General features: G+C 51.7%; 1 protein-coding gene across 10 annotated transcripts; it reads right to left on the bottom strand.

Annotated features, from left to right (window-relative positions):
* Positions 1-285: 285 nt before the first annotated feature.
* On the bottom strand, positions 286-11895 carry Tsks (testis-specific serine kinase substrate). 10 transcript variants are annotated; one of them, XM_005412834.1, is made up of 12 exons: positions 11632-11895; positions 10102-10224; positions 9788-10016; positions 5812-5907; positions 5553-5636; positions 5277-5360; positions 4899-5149; positions 3738-3932; positions 2494-2667; positions 1624-1762; positions 560-759; positions 286-466 (listed from the first exon to the last, which is right to left on the bottom strand). In XM_005412834.1, exons 1-12 carry the CDS (start codon positions 11799-11801, stop codon positions 310-312), a joined length of 1902 nt encoding a protein of 633 aa, XP_005412891.1. In that variant the 5' UTR covers positions 11802-11895; the 3' UTR covers positions 286-309. The 10 variants fall into 10 exon arrangements, with proteins under 10 accessions (XP_005412891.1, XP_005412895.1, XP_005412892.1 ...); XM_005412838.1 differs by having other exon boundaries at positions 592-716; XM_005412835.1 differs by having other exon boundaries at positions 5277-5357.
* Between the last annotated feature and the right edge of the window lie 4028 nt (positions 11896-15923).

Here is a 15923-nt window from a genome sequence, read left to right as displayed (position 1 = left end):
GCCCAGGCTGGTCCTGAACTTTCAATTCTCCAGAGTAGCTGGGACGACAAGCATGTGCCTCCCAGGCCCTGCTCACTCCCTCTCTGTTTTTGGTTGTTTTTTTTTTTTTCTCTTGCTGAGACAGGGTCTTGCTGTGCAGTTCAGGCTGGCCTTGAGCTCACTTTGTAGCCCAGGCTGATCTCGAACTCACAATGATCCTCCTGCCTCAGCCTCCCGAGCACTGGGATTACAGGCGTGCACCACCATGCCCGGCTCCCTCTCTGTTGATGCCAATAAAGAGCCAGATTTCATGAGAGCAAGAGAGGCTATTTATTGTTCAGAGGCTGGGCCCCCACGTTTTGGGGGAGCCCCTGCACTACTTCCTCCCCCCATCGTCCCTGTGGAGCCCTCAAGCGGCAAGCTGCTGAGCTGGTCGTGGAGGGAGCACATCTTCAGGTGGAGATAGTCCAAAGTGGCCACCTTCTCCCTGCAATGACAGCACATGGGCGTCAGTGCTAGGGGCCTTGGCGCCGGGGGTGGGGGTGGAAGGAGAGGCCAGGGCCTGACCCCAAGACCTCACCCTCCTCCCATGCCCTCTGCCTCCTTCCTCACTCCGGCTTCATCTTGTCTGTCAGCAGCAGATTCTTGGCCCGCAGTGCCTCGTCTTGGGCCAGCCGAAGGGTGGAGCTCAGGGCCTCTGCCCGGACATGTTTGGCCAAGGCCTGGCGCTCCAGCTCCTGGGGAGAGGAGTGCAGGCACTGCTGGGCTTGACGGACTGGGCTGGGGTTGAGGGGGAGCTGGGTTGCAGAGGGCCAGGGGCAGGGTCCCGTGGGCCTGCATCCTGACCCAGAGTTTCCCATCATGCCTGCGCCTGGCCTCCCATCATGCACTGGCCTTTCAAATTCCATCTTGTACTAATCCTGAGTCTGCTCCAGGGCCACACATCTTGTCTGAGACCAGCATCTCTCACAAAATGAATCTTTAGTGCCCTCTTTGTATCCCACAATGCACCAGGCCCTGTACTCAGCCTCCCATTTGGCCATATCAATGCTCCATGCTGCCTTGCTTGTCTGTCTCACCCACATCTATCCCCCCAGCATCGCTTAGCCCAACATCCCATAATACACTGCATCTCCACATCCCACAATACAGCAGGACTCACGCCCCTGCAGCCATTGGGCTTTAGTCTGTTGTACAATGCCCTAGGAAGAGCTGGCCACTCTGTCCATTTCTCATAACCCAGGAGCTTATTGTGACCTATAATCACTAGGTCCTCTGTCTAGCCTCAATGGTCCCATAATAAGGCGCTGTTTCTCTGAAGGTCTACAAAAATCAGGCCCATGTTCCACGAACCTTAAGACTAGTATCTGTCTCCATGTCCCATAATGCACCAGATCCAATATCCCATCATGCTTTGCACTCAAGCATATCATCCAAGATTGTAGGATTATTGGCCTCTGACTCAGTAACCTCTAAGCTGCTTACTTCCCCCCATGCTTCAGAGCCAAGTCCTCCCCATTGCTGCTGCTCAGGCCAGCCCTGCCCTTCCTGCCACATGCGGGCAGCCCCCTTGTGCCCCAGGATCCCCACCCCTGCCCTGCCAGAAAAGTAAAGCAGCACATGATAACCCATGGTCTTTGGTACCAGAATCTTCTTGTGTAGCCTCTGGCAGCTGGGACAGGCAGGAGGAGTCAGGCTTCTCTGCTTCACCTCATCCACCAGCGGGGTCAGCGCTCGCTCTAGCAGATGCTGCAGGGACTCTGTGGACAACTGCTGCCCCTGGCTGGGGGAGGGGAGGTCACCAGATGAAAGGGACTCAGCCCCTACTCCATTCCCATGATGCGCCATGCTCGCCTGCCAGCCTCCACCTGGCCCTGGTCCGTTATGCCCCCCCACCCCCCGCAATCTTCCCATCACCCCGGGTGTCCTTCGATTCCTATTCCCAAGGGGCACCAGATAGCCCTTGTTTTTCAAAGACCCCAACAGCTAGCATTGAGCTGGGTGTAGTGGCACACATTCGTGATCGCAGCCGTATAGGAGACTGAGGCAAGAGGATTGAAAGTTTAAGCCCAGCCTGGGCAACTTAGCCAGACACTTTCTCAAAATCAAAAATAAAAAAAGATCTGGGAGGTAGCTCAGTGTGAAGTCCACCAAACAGAACAAAACAAAAAAATCACATTTCCCGCAGTGTACACGTTAAACTTGATCTCCTGAAACGAATTAGGCACGGTATCCTTTATCTCCAATGCCTCAATGCTGAGAGCACCTACCACCACCTGCCACATTCTCGCCTTCCCCAGAGGCGCTGGAAGTACACAGTGCTCCAAATCTAGCAAGCCTCTGGAGGTCCATAGACACTCACTGTCGCTTGCGGGTGGGAAGAATGCAGCAGGCCTGGCTGCTCCGTCCTTGTGTGGGGACGCCCTGCTCCCACAAAACACTCACCTTCCCTTGCCAAGGCCCCATCGCCTTCAATGCACCTTCCTCAGGGTGACCCAGAACGCTCCCTCATACCTGGCACAGCGCCCACAGGAGCCTTGCGGGGACCGGTCCAGGTTCATGGGGTGATCAGGGCCCCTTTGAGAGTTCTGAAACTGCCGAGCCAGCTCTTCCAGAATGGGTTTGACAGGGCCCAGCCCCTCCAGTTCGTTCCTCAGGGAAGCCAGAGACACTGCTGACCGCTCCACCCTGAGGCAGGAGAATAGCCGCTGCTGTAAGGTTCTGGAAAGGCTTCCCCCGTCCCCAGCCCAGCACTGCTCCTCTATCTACCTTCGATTTTTTTTTCTTTTTTTGGTACCGGGAATCGAACTCACAACCTTGCACTTGCCAGGCAGGTGCTGTCCCGCTGAGCTATTTCCCCGGCTGACCTTTGACATTCTGTGCCGCGGGCCTTTCTCTGTTTTTACTGGGGATTAAACCCATGGCCTTCGGCCTGAGCTACATCCCCAGCTCTCCGCCTTCGCTTTTATTATTTTTTGAGATAGAGTCTAAGTTGTTAACTATCCAGACTGGGCTGAAACTCGTCGTCCTCCTGATGCTCCCAGAGTGCTGATATTACAGTTGCGTGCCACCGTGCTAGACCCCTCTCTGTTATGATTGTCCTCTCCGGTTGTTTATTTATTTAGACATTTATTTATTTATGAGACAGGTTCTCTCCATGTAGTCCAGGCTGGCCTCCAACTCACTATGTAGCCCAGTCTGGCCTCGAATTCACGGCAATTCTCCTGCCTCAGCCTTTTTTTTTTTTTTTTTGCCTCAGCCTTCTGAGTAGTGGCATTACAGGCGTGTAGCACCACTCCCAGCTCCGTGTTTTTCTTTTTTCTTTTCTTTTTCTTTTGTCTTTTTGAGACAGGGTCTTTCTGTGCAGTTAGGCTGGCCTTGAGCTCTCTTTGTAGGCTGGCCTCGAACGCTCAACGCTCAATGACCCTCCTGCCTCAGCCTCCCAAGTGCTGGGATTACAGACGTGTGCCACCGCCTGGCCCATTTGTATTTTAATATCTGGAATGATTTACTCCAGTTCTCTAATTAGCTTTTCTTGACTCCATTTGTCCCTGCCCCTTGCTCTTTTCCTAATTGCCTCCATCCCTTATGCATTACGGCGCGCCCCTTCTTGCCGTCTAATTGGCGCTTCTCCACGTTAGTATATCTAGAAGCTGCAGGCCCAGCTGATTGGCCCTCCCTTTTTCCTCATGGCCCCGCCCCTACCGGCTCCGCCCCATCCCTCGGGCCCCGCCCCATCCCTCGGGCCCCGCCCTCACAAGGTGCACAGCTGGTCCGCCCTGCCGCGCAGCTCCTGCACGCTCCGCGCCGTCTGCGCTTGGTCGCACTGCGCGCGCTCCCACTGACCCAGGAAGCCGTCGAGCCTGCCGCCCAAGCCTCCGAGCAGCCGCAGGGCTTCCTGCACCCCGTCCTCCTCCTGATGCCACCGTGCGGTCAGTGAGGTCACCTCCCTCCTGAAGGGGCAGACAGACGAGGGGACCGGTGGAGGACTGGGTGTGGTCACGCTGACATGGACACCACCCCACTGAGACCAGGTCCATGGCTCCAGACACAACTTGTCCCTCCGATCTCCTGCGCCATCCACTTGCGGAAATCCGGCCTCGCCCCGCAGAACTCTGCCTCCCCTTGTCAGCTGCCCCCAGCCTGCAGACACCGCCGAGGGCCGCTCTCCTCTGGCCTGTCCAATTTGGCCCTGCCCTGTCGCAAGCCCCGAGCACCTCAATTGCAGAAGCCGCGAACCTACAGCCCAGCAGCCGTAAACTCAAAAATTACTTCTCCGAAGCCCTGCCCGGTCAGGTCACTGCCCCCACAGCATTCCCTCCTGGGGGCTCGGAGACCCTACCCGTGAGGCCCAACCCCAGGATCTTCTTGCTCCAACATCTAGGTCCTGCTCATCGAGCATAGGCCCCGCCCACCGCTGCTCCTCCAGACCCCGCCCCAGACCCCGCCCCAGACCCCGCCCACCTCAGCCTCAAAGTTGCACTCCTAGGGTTCCCCCGCCTCACCTGGAGAGGCTGCGCCTTAGGCCCCGCCCACTCCTGTCACTGGAAGCTCCACCCCCTAGGTCCCCTGCCCCTCAAGGCTCCTCTCCCGCCCGGCCCACTTGAGGTCCCCCAGGCTCCACCCTAAGGCCCCAACCACTTTAGCATCGAGGGCCCCGCCCACCCCAGCCCCAAAACTGCGCCTTTTAGGCTCACTTAGAGATTTTCTTTTCTTTTTTGTTTTTTTGAGGAGCGGGGGGGTCTCGCTATGTAGCCCAGGCCGGCCTCGAATTCAAGCGGCTCTTCCTGCCTCAGCCTCCCGAGTGCTGGGATTGCAGGCGTGCGCCACCACGCCCGGCTGGGCTCATCCAGCCCTCGAGGTTCCACCCCTTAGGTGCAGTTCGCCTCGGCTAAGAGCTACTCCTAAGCCCCGCCCACCTCAGCTCCTCCAGGCTCGCGGAGACCTTCTGCAGCTCCAGCTCGCTCGCGTGGGGTGCTTCCCCCGCCCGAGGCCCCAATCCGCAGCCGCTGGGGGCCGTGCCGCGCAGCCTCGAGGCCTCTTCGGGACTGCCCTGAAGGCCCGAGCGGGAGAGGCCAGCCTCCAGCTTCAGCTCCAGCGCCTGCATCTCGACCTCCTGCCTCCGCGGCGTCTCGTCCTGCAGTTGCTGCTGGAGGTATCGCAGCTTTTCCTGGGAGGGAAAGGAGCACAGGTCACGATGTCCAGCCTCTTCCCCCAACCCCTCCACCCTCAGAGACGCCCAGGGAACCCGACATTGGGGCATGGTACCTCAAATCCCGGGCCGATTCCCCTGTTACCTCCAACAGGGCCGAGTTCTGCTTCAAGACGTTCGTTTTGATTTCAGCATCTTCCACGGAGCGGGTCACCTTCTTGCAGTTCTCCTGGGTCAGGACACCAGGGCGGGGTCCCTGCCTTCCCGCTCCAGCTCGGGGTCCCTGCCTTCCCGGGCCAGCTCAGCCTCAAGACCCTCAGCCTCCGTTTCCACAAAGCTGCCCGGAGCTCCGCTCCGCTTTCCCCCGCCTGCTCCACTCCTCCCGGGCCTTTCGGCATCCCTGGCCTCCCCAGAGGCTCACCTTGAGTTGGCTGCAGTACCCTTCCAGCTCCTCTGCCTCTTGCCGCCTTCTCTCTAGATTCTCGCTCAGCAGGGAACACTCACTCTGGAGCAGGGACAGGCCATGGGGAGGGGTCTGGTCCAGGGGCCCCTTCCCCTTCTGAGCCTCAGCTCCCCAGTGGGGCTATGCTTGCAGTGAGCAGGAAGCAGGCTCTATCCAGAGGGGAACTTAGCTAAGCTGGAGGAAGAGGAGGTGTTGAGGGGACAGGGGGTCCTCACACCTGCAGGGTCTGCACGTGCTGGTTTACCCGGCTGGTCTTTTCCTTCAAGCTGATGATAGAGTCTTTGGCATGCACTAGTCCAGTGTTGACCCCGCTCTGGGGAAGGAGGGGAGACAGTTGGTTCAGTGGGGTGTGTTGACAAATCCCAGCCCCGAGAAAAACTCCAGCAGGGGGGGCTGTGTTTACCCCTTGATTTTGCCCTGGTGCCCTGTGTGGTTTGGCCCGCAGTGGCACCTCTGCGGTTTGTAGTGACCCGTTTGGCAGACCTAGGGGTGGACTCATTTTCTCTGGGGTGTGGTGGGAGGAAAATAAGTAGTGGGACCCAGAAGGGAGTAAGGGGTGAGGTGCTCAGACATGCAGGGGACAAAGGGTGGTCTCAGGGAAACACAGGTAAGTGCCCTTGGGGTTGACATCAAAAGATGAACTGCGCATTCTCCCCGGGCACTGGAGAATGATAAAGGACCACCCTGCAGCACGGGCGCACTCACTGAGCCACCAAGCCGAGCTTACACACGTCTTCTGTTTATTCCTCACACCCAAACCTCTTGAAGTGATCTGGCCCATTTAGCAAGGGGGGCAAAAGAAGGGGAACAGCCCTTGTGCTCCCGGGATAGAGCACATTAGGTGTTCTTGTCAGGATTTAAAGTCAGAAACTTTGTTTTAAACCATGGCACCCTGTGGCCCCTGGTCATCGTTACATGTGGGTGTGACTGGGGGTGGAACCCAGTGCTTTCACGCTGAGCTATATCCCCAGCTCTTTTATTTTTTATTTTGAGACAGGGTCTTTCTGAGTCACTAAGTTGCCCAGACTGGGCTCAACCTTGTGATCCTCCTGCCTCAACCTCCCAAACTGCTGGGATTACAGGCTTATGCCATCACTTGGCTTGATCATTACTTTTTTTTTTATCATTACTTTTTATCATCATAAACTGCTTAGTGGATCCTGCCAACCTGTAGTTCCAAGTGGATGTATGTGGCAGAATTGATTACCCCTGCTTCCACAGTTATCAAGACTTTAGCTTGGCATATGACTGTGTAACCAGGGACTAGATTTCCAGGTTCCCTTGCAGCTATGTGACCATGTGATCAATTCCAGCCAATGGTTGTAAGAGGTCTGGAATGTCTGTACTGGAGGATGTGTTGGAAGAATCCTTCCAGAAGAAGGTCCTTCCAGAAGAATCCTCTCTTCTGAATGGATAGAAGGTGATGGGGAGAACAATAGCCTAGAAATGGGAGAGCAACCAGAATACAGAAGCTTGCTGTATTTGAAGAGCAGTGTTGTTATATCTGTTGAGACTTCTGTGTGAAAAATAAGCTATGTTGCTTATCCCAGTTACTTTGGTTTCTCTCACAGTTCCCAGTGTAATATCCAAAGGGAAAAAATGTTTCTTCATTGTGAGATGGAGACAACAGTATATTTTGGGGCCAGGTATATAGCTCAGTGGTACAAGCACCTGCCTGGCAAGCACAAGGTCCTGAGTTTGATTTCCGGTACCAAAAACAAACAAACAAACAAAACCCCAAACAGTCTATTTCAAGCATGATTGCCCTGTAAACCAGGGTGATAGGAAATACTGTATGTGAGTGATGACAATAAAATGCGCGGTAAGAAACTCCACAATCACAGCTTCATAGAAACACTGAGAAAACCATGCGAATCAGCTTTTCACAATCCCAGAAATTAATCAAAGGTTTGTAGCAACGCAATGAGTGTTGATTCAAGAAAAAAAGTGACTTGATAAAAAACTGCAGGATCTGTGGAGTTTTAAGTTACCCTAGGCCAATGGTGGCAAAGCTATGATACATGTGTCAGAGGGCTGTTTGTTATCACTGGAAGCTCTAAAAGTTTCGCCATCCCTGCCCCTAGGCTCTTGCACAGCAGCCCACATTCCCTGTACTAGAAGAAGCTAAAATTTTTCTAAAACCTTATTCCCAAAGAGGTATAATAGGCATTTTAGGGGCTGGGGATTTAGCTCAGCGGCAAAAGCGCCTGCCTGGCAAGCGCAAGGTCGTGAGTTCGGTTCCCAGTACCGGAGAAAAACCACGCACAAAATAAAATAAAATAAAATAAAACAAAATAGGCATTTTAGATCTTTCCTTGAAGACTGGACACTAAAATATTTCTCTCTCTTTTGTTTGACTCAGTATTTGGCTTACTATTGCTGCTTTTCTGACAGAGAGAAGTTTGTCAAAAACATCTAGACAAGCTGGATATTTTGACGTCTGGTTGTAATCCCAACACTCTGGGAGGCTGAGGCAGGAAGATCGCCAAGAGTTCAAGGCCAGCCTGGCCTACAAAACGATATACTGTCTCAACTCTCCCCCCCCCCCCCAAAAAAAGGCATTTCAGGATGAGGGCAGAGACCAGAGGCAGGGAGGCCAGGGTGGAGGCTGAGGGAAGAGCAGGAAGAGAGAGGAGAAGGTGCTGGGCAGAGATCCCTCCCTCATCCCCCTAAGCTGAGCATCTCTGATTTCCTCCTCAGGACCAAGACACAGTTCTAAACTGTTTGATTGATTGGCTTGCAACTGTTCATAGTATTCTTTGCCATCTTTTTTTTTTTTCCTATAAAGTAGTATGTCCCCGTTTTCTTCCTGATTATAGTAATTTCAGTTTTTTGTTTTTTTTTCTGGAACCGGGAATAGAACTCACGCCCTCACACTTGCCAGGCAGGTGCTGTGCCGCTGAGCTAAATCCTCAGCCCCTGTAATTTCAGTTTTTATTTTCTTTTTTATTTTGGTCTGAAATGGAATCTCGTTACATAGTTCAAGCTGGCCTTGAACTCCCTATTTGAAGCTCTCTTAGGTTGTAACATGTTTATGATTTTTATATCTTCCTTAGGAACTGGTCTTTTTTTTTTTTTTTTTTTTTTTTAAGGTACTAGGGTCCAAATCCAGAGGGTGCTGTACCACTGAGCCATATATATGCTCACCCTTTTATTTTATTTTTATTATATTATTATTTATTTATTTTTGGTACCAGGAATTGAACTCAGGACCTTGCAGTTGCCAGGCAGGCTCTGTGCCACTGAGCTATATTCCCAGTTTTTTTTTTAAATCTTGAAACAGGGTCTTACTAAGTTTTCCAGGCTGGCTTCGTTGTTTTGTTTTGTTTTGTTTTGTTTTTTGAGGTAGGGTCTCATTCTGTAGCACAGGCTGGCCTCAAACTCTTGGTGATCCTACTGCCTCAGCCTCCCAGAGCTCTGAGATTACTGCTTTGCCACCACCCCTGGCTTCTGTTTTCATCTTTAAACTGGTCATTATACCAGGTCCTTTCTAGAATTTCTAAGAAGGGAAAATGAGACACACACACCCCATAGAGATGCAGCCCCATGGCATACACTAGGAGCTCAGTAAATGGGAAGAGAGCCCAAGTTGCTCCTCCCTCTCTTCGGAACCCACACTGGCTCCCCATTACCCCAGGAGAACAATCACTTTTCTCTGCCTGTGTGGCCAGGGCCCTCCTCCAGCCTCATCTCTCATAGACCGTGCTGCAGCCAGAGGACCAAGCTGACGTCACCTCTTTCCTGGTGGACTTCCGCCCTGTCCATTCCTGCAGGCTGTTCCTGGTACCTAGGATATCTTGCCCCGTCTTCTCATGGGACACTGCCTTGGCTTCAGGGTCCAGCTGTTCCTCTTCGTGGACAACCTTTCTCCACCCCTGCAGGTAGGGGCCAAGACCTGTCCTCCCCAGGATTCTCACAGTGACCCCTACTGTGGCATCAGGATGTCACCACCCCACCAGCTTGGCTCTCCTTTTTTGTTTTGTTTTGCTTTGCTTTGAGACAAGGTCTCATTATATAGCCCAGGTTAGCCTTGAACTCACAGCGATCCTCCTGCCTCAGCCTCCCAGGGAGCTGGCAAGACAGGAGTGCGCCACCTTGCTGGGCTCGCACCGGGACATTTAGAACGTTCTTATCCCAAATCCACAAGCCTCCCTGCCCCTCCTGCTGACATGCCTGTCCCCGGAGCCGCTCACCAGAAGTTCCTTGATGTCCGGATCTTCTGCAGCCCAGGGCGAGACAGGGACGGCAGGAGGCCCAGGCAGCGCCAGCCGGCCGCTGTCTTCCGTGATGGAGTCGGTCCCCGAGGAGTCCGAGGGCTCCACGGTGGCGGCCAGGTTCAGCAGGGACACGTTGGTGCAGCCCGAGGACCGTCTGAGGTTGAGACACCAGTGCACGGGCTCATGTGGCATCCGCGGCTCCACGCTGGGGAGGCGACAGCGCAAATGGAGGACGCAGCCCCGCCTGCCTCCCGCTCGCTCGCAGCCCGCGCCGGGCGACCCTGCCTCACCGCCCACTTTCATTCTCGCCTTCCCCGAGGCCCGCTATCTTCTCTGTCTTCCGCCCCTGCTGCCTGCTTTCTGCTGCCTCTTCCGTCCCCGCGTCCTGCTTTCTTCTGCCTTCACTGGTCTCCCTGTAACCGGGAGGTTAAAATGGATCTTTAAAGGTTAGGACTGCTGGAGCTGGCCACTGTGGCCGCGCCTGCGGTCCCAGCACTCTGGAGGCTGAGACAGGAGGATCACTGCAAGCTTGAGGCCAGCCTGGGCTACATGGTGAGTTCAATGCCAGCCTGAACTACACAGCGAGACCTTGTCTCCTAAAGCAAACACGAAAATAAAATTATGATCGCTGGAGCCGGGTGTGGTAGGCACACCTGTCATACTAGCACATAAGAGGCTGAGGCAGGAGAACTGTGAGTTCACACCCAGTCTGTGAAATTTAGAGACTTAGTGAGATCCTGTTTCAAAACAAACTTTAAAAAGTGCTGGGAAGGGCTAGGTGTATAGCCCAGCGGCACAAGCGCCTGCCTGGCAAGTGCAAGGTCCTAAGTTTGATTCCTGGTACAAAAAAAAAAAAAGAACTGGGGATGTAGTTAAGCAGTAGAGTATCCCTGGGTTCAATCCCCACTACTGCAAGAAAGAAAGAAATAAAATAACAAATAAATAAAAATTAGGATTTTTGGAGCCGGGCATGGTGGCAACACACCTGTAATCCCAGCACTTGGGAGGCTGAGGGAGGAGGATCCTGAGTTTGAGGCCAGGTTGGACTAAATAGCAAAAAACTTGTCCACAAAAAACAAAAAGGAGGAGGTGTTTTTTCTAGAGAGGAGCTGTTTCTTCAGCTGCTCATGGTGAGAGCTAAATTGCACCCAGGCCCTGGTGCCAAGGAGAATTTAACACTTCTAGCTCGCAGTCACAGCCAGGCTAGGCCTCTGTGTGGCTGGTTGCTGGCTTAGGTTCTGTGCCTACAGCCTGGAGACAACGCCCGTGTTTGCCTTGAGGAGAGGAGGACCAGCCGCCCTCCCAGTTTGGCCAAATTGTGAATAAACTCATTTTCCTCTTCTGGAACCTGAGCTTCAACCCAAGGTCTTCTTATTGAGCTACATCCCCAGTCCTTTTTTGATTTTTTTTTTTTTTAATTTTGAGACAAGAGGCTTGCTAAGCTGCTAAACTGCTCAAGCTGTGCTCAAACTTTCGACCCTCCTGCCTCAGCCTCCCAGAGTGCTGGACTACAGGGGAGTCTCTCTGTGCCCAGGGTTCTCCTATTCTTGGTGGCAGGTGGGCAAATGAACCCAGTAGCCAAAGCCAGACAGCCAGGGCTGGATTCAGGCCTGACCCGAGCCCTGCAGTGACATCTGTTACTTCCTGACTTTCCTCTCTACCTCTGGCCACCACCTTCCTTTCCGCCCCTGGCTGTGTCCCCCGACCCTCGCGCCTTCCTGTCTCCCTCCCTCCCTCCCACAGTACCCGTGGTGGCACTTGGGCTGTGCAGGACGCGGTGCTGGCCCAAGGACCATTGTGACAGGGAGCGACAGACCCACCCATGGAATGACACAGCCTTCTTTTTCTTCGTGATCCCCTTGGCTGGGCCGGTCATGCCCCCGGGAGCTTCGGGGCCCAGCTGGATCCTCCTCTCGACCCTGGCGGGGGTGTCCCCAGCCTGATGGAACTCCTTGGACTGCCAGATGGTCTTCACGACTACGCTCGCCATGCTGGGGGGCTGCTCCCCGGGGGAGACTCAGTGCCTACTCTAACACTGACCTAGTGGTCCCCTCTGCTCCTGCCCCACCTCACAAAGGACTCAACTACTGGGCCCCAGCAGGGGGCAGTGGGCAGGGAGAGGCAGCCTAAGCCCTCCCTCAGGGGCCGGAATGGACTCTTCCAGCCCAGGATTCCAGTGTCAGGCCATGGATGCCTCCTTGAAACCCAGAGACTACGTCTACCAGCTCTGAGCTGGCTCTACATTCTGCTTCTCATTGGCACGGGGCAGCAGAGGTGAGGACTAACCAACCACGCTGATCCGGGATGGGGGTAACACCCAGGGAGGGAAGGGAGCAGCCAGACCCGTAAGTGTTGACCCTCAGCCCAACAGTCCACTTCAACCCTGCCCCGCAGCCTGCATCCAGCAGAGACCAGAGGGCTGATGGCTTTTCCCAGCTACCAGTGTGAGCAGGGACGCACCTTGTCTTGGACCGTACCACAGTCTGGGGTGAATGGACAGAGAGGCCTCTGGTGCAGGGAATATACCCTAAAAACCCACAGGCGCTAGAGCCAGGTAGAACAGACAGTAACCGGCTGGATTCCAAGACTGCAGATCCTAGAGAGAAACCCCTCATTCAAAAACACAGGGGAGTTTTCTTCTTTGCCTCAATTTTTAAAAATTTTTCAATTTTTTTTATTTTTCTCCTTCCTTCTTTTTTTTGAGATGGAGTTTTTCCTCCCTTTTTTGTCTTTAGTTCCCCCCCCCCCGCCTTCTTATGTTTCATTTCCTATATATTGCACTGTTTTTGGTTTGCTTTGTGGTTTTGTTTTGTTTTGTTTTGTTTTTTTGAGACAGGGTCTTGCTATGACATCCTGGCCCTGAACTCATTTATGCAGCCCAGGCTGATCTCAAACTCATGGCAATTCTCCTGCCTCAGCCACCAGACTCCTGGGATTATAGGCATACACCACCACAACCAGCCTTGCACTATTTTACTTTCTTCTTTTTTTTTCTTGTTCATTTTTTTTCCTTGCAGCTGTTTTTTCTTTACCATAATTAATTTCCTTTTACCCCTCAATAAGATCCGCTGTCTCACTATCCTCTCCTTATACTCCATTGAGCAGTTTTTCAAATTTTACTTTTTCTCCTCCAGCTCCCCACTCCTACATTTCCTAAGCTGTATGAATCTCTCTAGATACCTAGTTAACTTTAGGCTATTACTGTTTTGTGTTTTGTTTTGGTACCAGGAATCGAACTCAGGACCTTGTGCTTGCCAGGCAGGCGCCGTGCCGCTGAGCTATAGCCCCAGCCCCGCTATTACTGTCGTTTATTATTTTACTGTTAGTGGGGATAAACTTGTTTTATTTAGTAGACACAGTAGTACCTCCCTTCGCAAACTGAATTTATTCTATGCTTTTGGAAAAGATGATCATGTTTGTATTTGCCAACAAAAGCAAAAATTTTCCAAATGTTTCTGTTTGTGAACCAAATTGTTTGCAAACAAAAGTGTTCATAAGGGAGGGGAGGGGGCTGGGGGAAAAGAGGAATGAAGATATATTATGTGCAGGTTCAAATTCTCCGTGATGAATGTGATCATTAAATGTACAAATAAAATCAAATTTTAAAAAATAAATTTTAAAAATACAATAATTTTATACATATTTATACATAGAAGGGTTTCAAATTTCTTAGTATGTGAAAGATTTAATATGATTAGTTTATTTTCTTCTTACATGTATATTTTTTTCTCTCTCTCTTTTTTTTTTTGAGGTGGGTCTCACTGTGTAGTCCAGACTGGCCTTGAACTCACTGTGTATCCCAGGCTGGCCTCAGATTTGCAGTGATTCTCCTGCTTCAGCCTCCCAAATGCTGAAATTACAGGTGTGTACCACCATGCTGAGCTATTTACTTCTTAAATATTTGAATAAATTACCCATGAAGTAAAAACAAAAGTGTTCATGAACCAAGGTACCACTGTATGTACTGTAGATCAATAACAGGTCAATATTTGTTTTGTCTTAATTTTCTTACTATAATTACAGATCTCTTTTCTATGGTAAAGGGTGGGACACTGAGTCGTTAAGAGTTTGTTGATATCCGGGTCGTCTTTGGCTCTGTTGTTGATTTTATTACTGTGACCAAGATGACACAGTGCTACTAGCAATTGGTTTCCTTGGGCCACCGATACCTGGATCGTCCTGAGGTCATTGACAGTACTGCAGCCCACACCTGGAGAACTGGGGTCTGGGTCAGATACACTGCCAGCTCCAACCCAAGTAAATGGGGGTGGTTGCATCCTGGGATGGAGGCAGAGGCAAATAGTTATCCACACCCAGAGGGCACCACTGAAAAGTAGAAATTGACTAAAGAGGTCTGCACACTGGCAATGAAGCTTGCCACAAATATCACCCTGCAAGCCTCAGCACAATGCACAAAAAAAATAAAAAGAAGAAGAAGAAGGTGAAAGAGAAGCAAAAGAAGAAGAAAAGAAAAGAAGGGAAAAGAAAAGAAAAGAAAGATGAGAAGACAAGGCAGCATAGAGCCAGGCATGCCTGTAATGCCAGCACTTAGGAGGCTGAGGCAGGAGGATTGCTGTGAATTTGAGGTCAGCCTGGGCTTTGTAGTGAGTTCAAGCCCAACTTGTACTACAGAGTGAGACTCTTTCTAAAAAATAAAAAGAAATTGGAAAAAAAGACCACAATGCCAACAAGAAAAATTAAGTTCTTAGGAATTAATCTGTCTATCAATCTGTCTATGATAGTGAAAAAGCTCTACAGTGAAAACTACAGTGCTCTGAAAAAGGAAATCAAAGAGGACATCAGAAAATACAAAGACGGGCTGGTGATATAGCTCAGGGGTGTAGCACCTGCCTGGCAAACTCGAGGTCGTGAGTTCAATTGCCAGTACCAACAAAAAAAAAAGAAAGAAAGAAACAAAAAGAAAAGGAAAGAAAAGGAAATGGAGCCAGGTGTGGTGGTGCACCCCTGTAATCCCAGCACTCAGGAGGCTGAGGCAGGTGGATCACTGCAAGTTCGAGACCACCCTGTACTACAAAGCTCAAGGCTAGCCTGAACTGCATAGCGGGACCCTGTCTCAAAAAGGCAAAAAAAAAAAAAAAAAAAACAAAAAAAAACAAAAACAAAACAGAACAACACAAAACCAAAATACAGGTGTTTGTAAACTTTTAGACAGGTTTTTATCCCAGTGAGTTCTCCCATCGTTGAGTACAGTTTGGTATTGGTACACAGTATCTGAGGCTGTCAGGTGAACTAGGGTCCCAGCACCTCACAGCCTCTGGACCTGCTGACTACACTTTGGTACCAGCCCCTGGGCTGGAGATCACTTTTACACCATCCTTTTTTTTTTTTTTTTTTTTTTTAATAACCATCATGATGTTGAAAAGTTGTACATTGGATCACCTGTGATCACACCCTTTGGTGCTCGACCAGGTGTGTGAGGAGGGGGACAGGTGTCGGGGAGGAGCAGGCACAAGTCTGAGGGGCTGGGTCAGGCAGAGGGTGGGCCTGGGTGGACCGTGGCAGCCTGAAGCTGGGAAGGGTGGGCTGACCGCTGTATCCACCGGGAGGCGGAGGGCGGGAGACTAGGAGGGGGTGGTGGGCAGAGCCGCACGGAGTCCCCCAGGACGCAGGCTGGAAATGACAGTGCTGGTGGCCAACGCAGGCAGAGGTGCTGGTGCTCGAGGGGGGGTGCACTCAGGCTGGGAGGGCAAAGGACAGGGAGTGTGGCTGAGTACATGGGTCGCAGATGGAAGACAGGGGAGGGGCCTGCTGCTTCTTCAGCGAAGAATTATCTGCATGCGCAGAGTCTTAGGAAAGATTGGTGATTCGCCTCACGATATCCTGCAGGGGCTCCCCACATTCTGTCTTAACACTAGTGTTACTGCATTCCTGTAATCCTGGCACTGGAGAGGCTGAGGCAGGAGGATTGAAAGTTTGAATTCTGCCTGGGTAATTTGGCGATTGAGTGAGACCCTGTCTCAAACAAACAAATAATCTAGTAAGGACTTCCACAAACCTCATTTTCTTTCCTCTTTGTTTTTTGCTTTGTTTTTTTTTTTTTTTTTTTTTTTTTTTTTTCTTCCGGTATTAGGAATCGAACTCACGACCTTGC

Source organism: Chinchilla lanigera, unplaced genomic scaffold, assembly GCF_000276665.1.
Source record: "Chinchilla lanigera isolate Chin_1 unplaced genomic scaffold, ChiLan1.0 scaffold00158, whole genome shotgun sequence".
NCBI lineage: Eukaryota > Metazoa > Chordata > Mammalia > Rodentia > Chinchillidae > Chinchilla > Chinchilla lanigera.
This window is presented reverse-complemented; position numbering and strand designations above follow the sequence as displayed.

Excerpts from the sequence above, each read along its gene's own strand:
- Tsks (XM_005412834.1), bottom strand. The coding sequence starts at position 11,801 with ATGGCGAGCGTAGTCGTGAAGACCATCTGGCAGTCCAAGGAGTTCCAT. Across the intron at positions 5,908-9,787 it reads CGGACATCAAGGAACTTCTG|AGCGGGGTCAACACTGGACT; the intron begins GTGAGCGGCTCC and ends CTCCTTCCCCAG. Across the intron at positions 5,637-5,811 it reads AGCACGTGCAGACCCTGCAG|AGTGAGTGTTCCCTGCTGAG; the intron begins GTGTGAGGACCC and ends TCCCTGCTCCAG.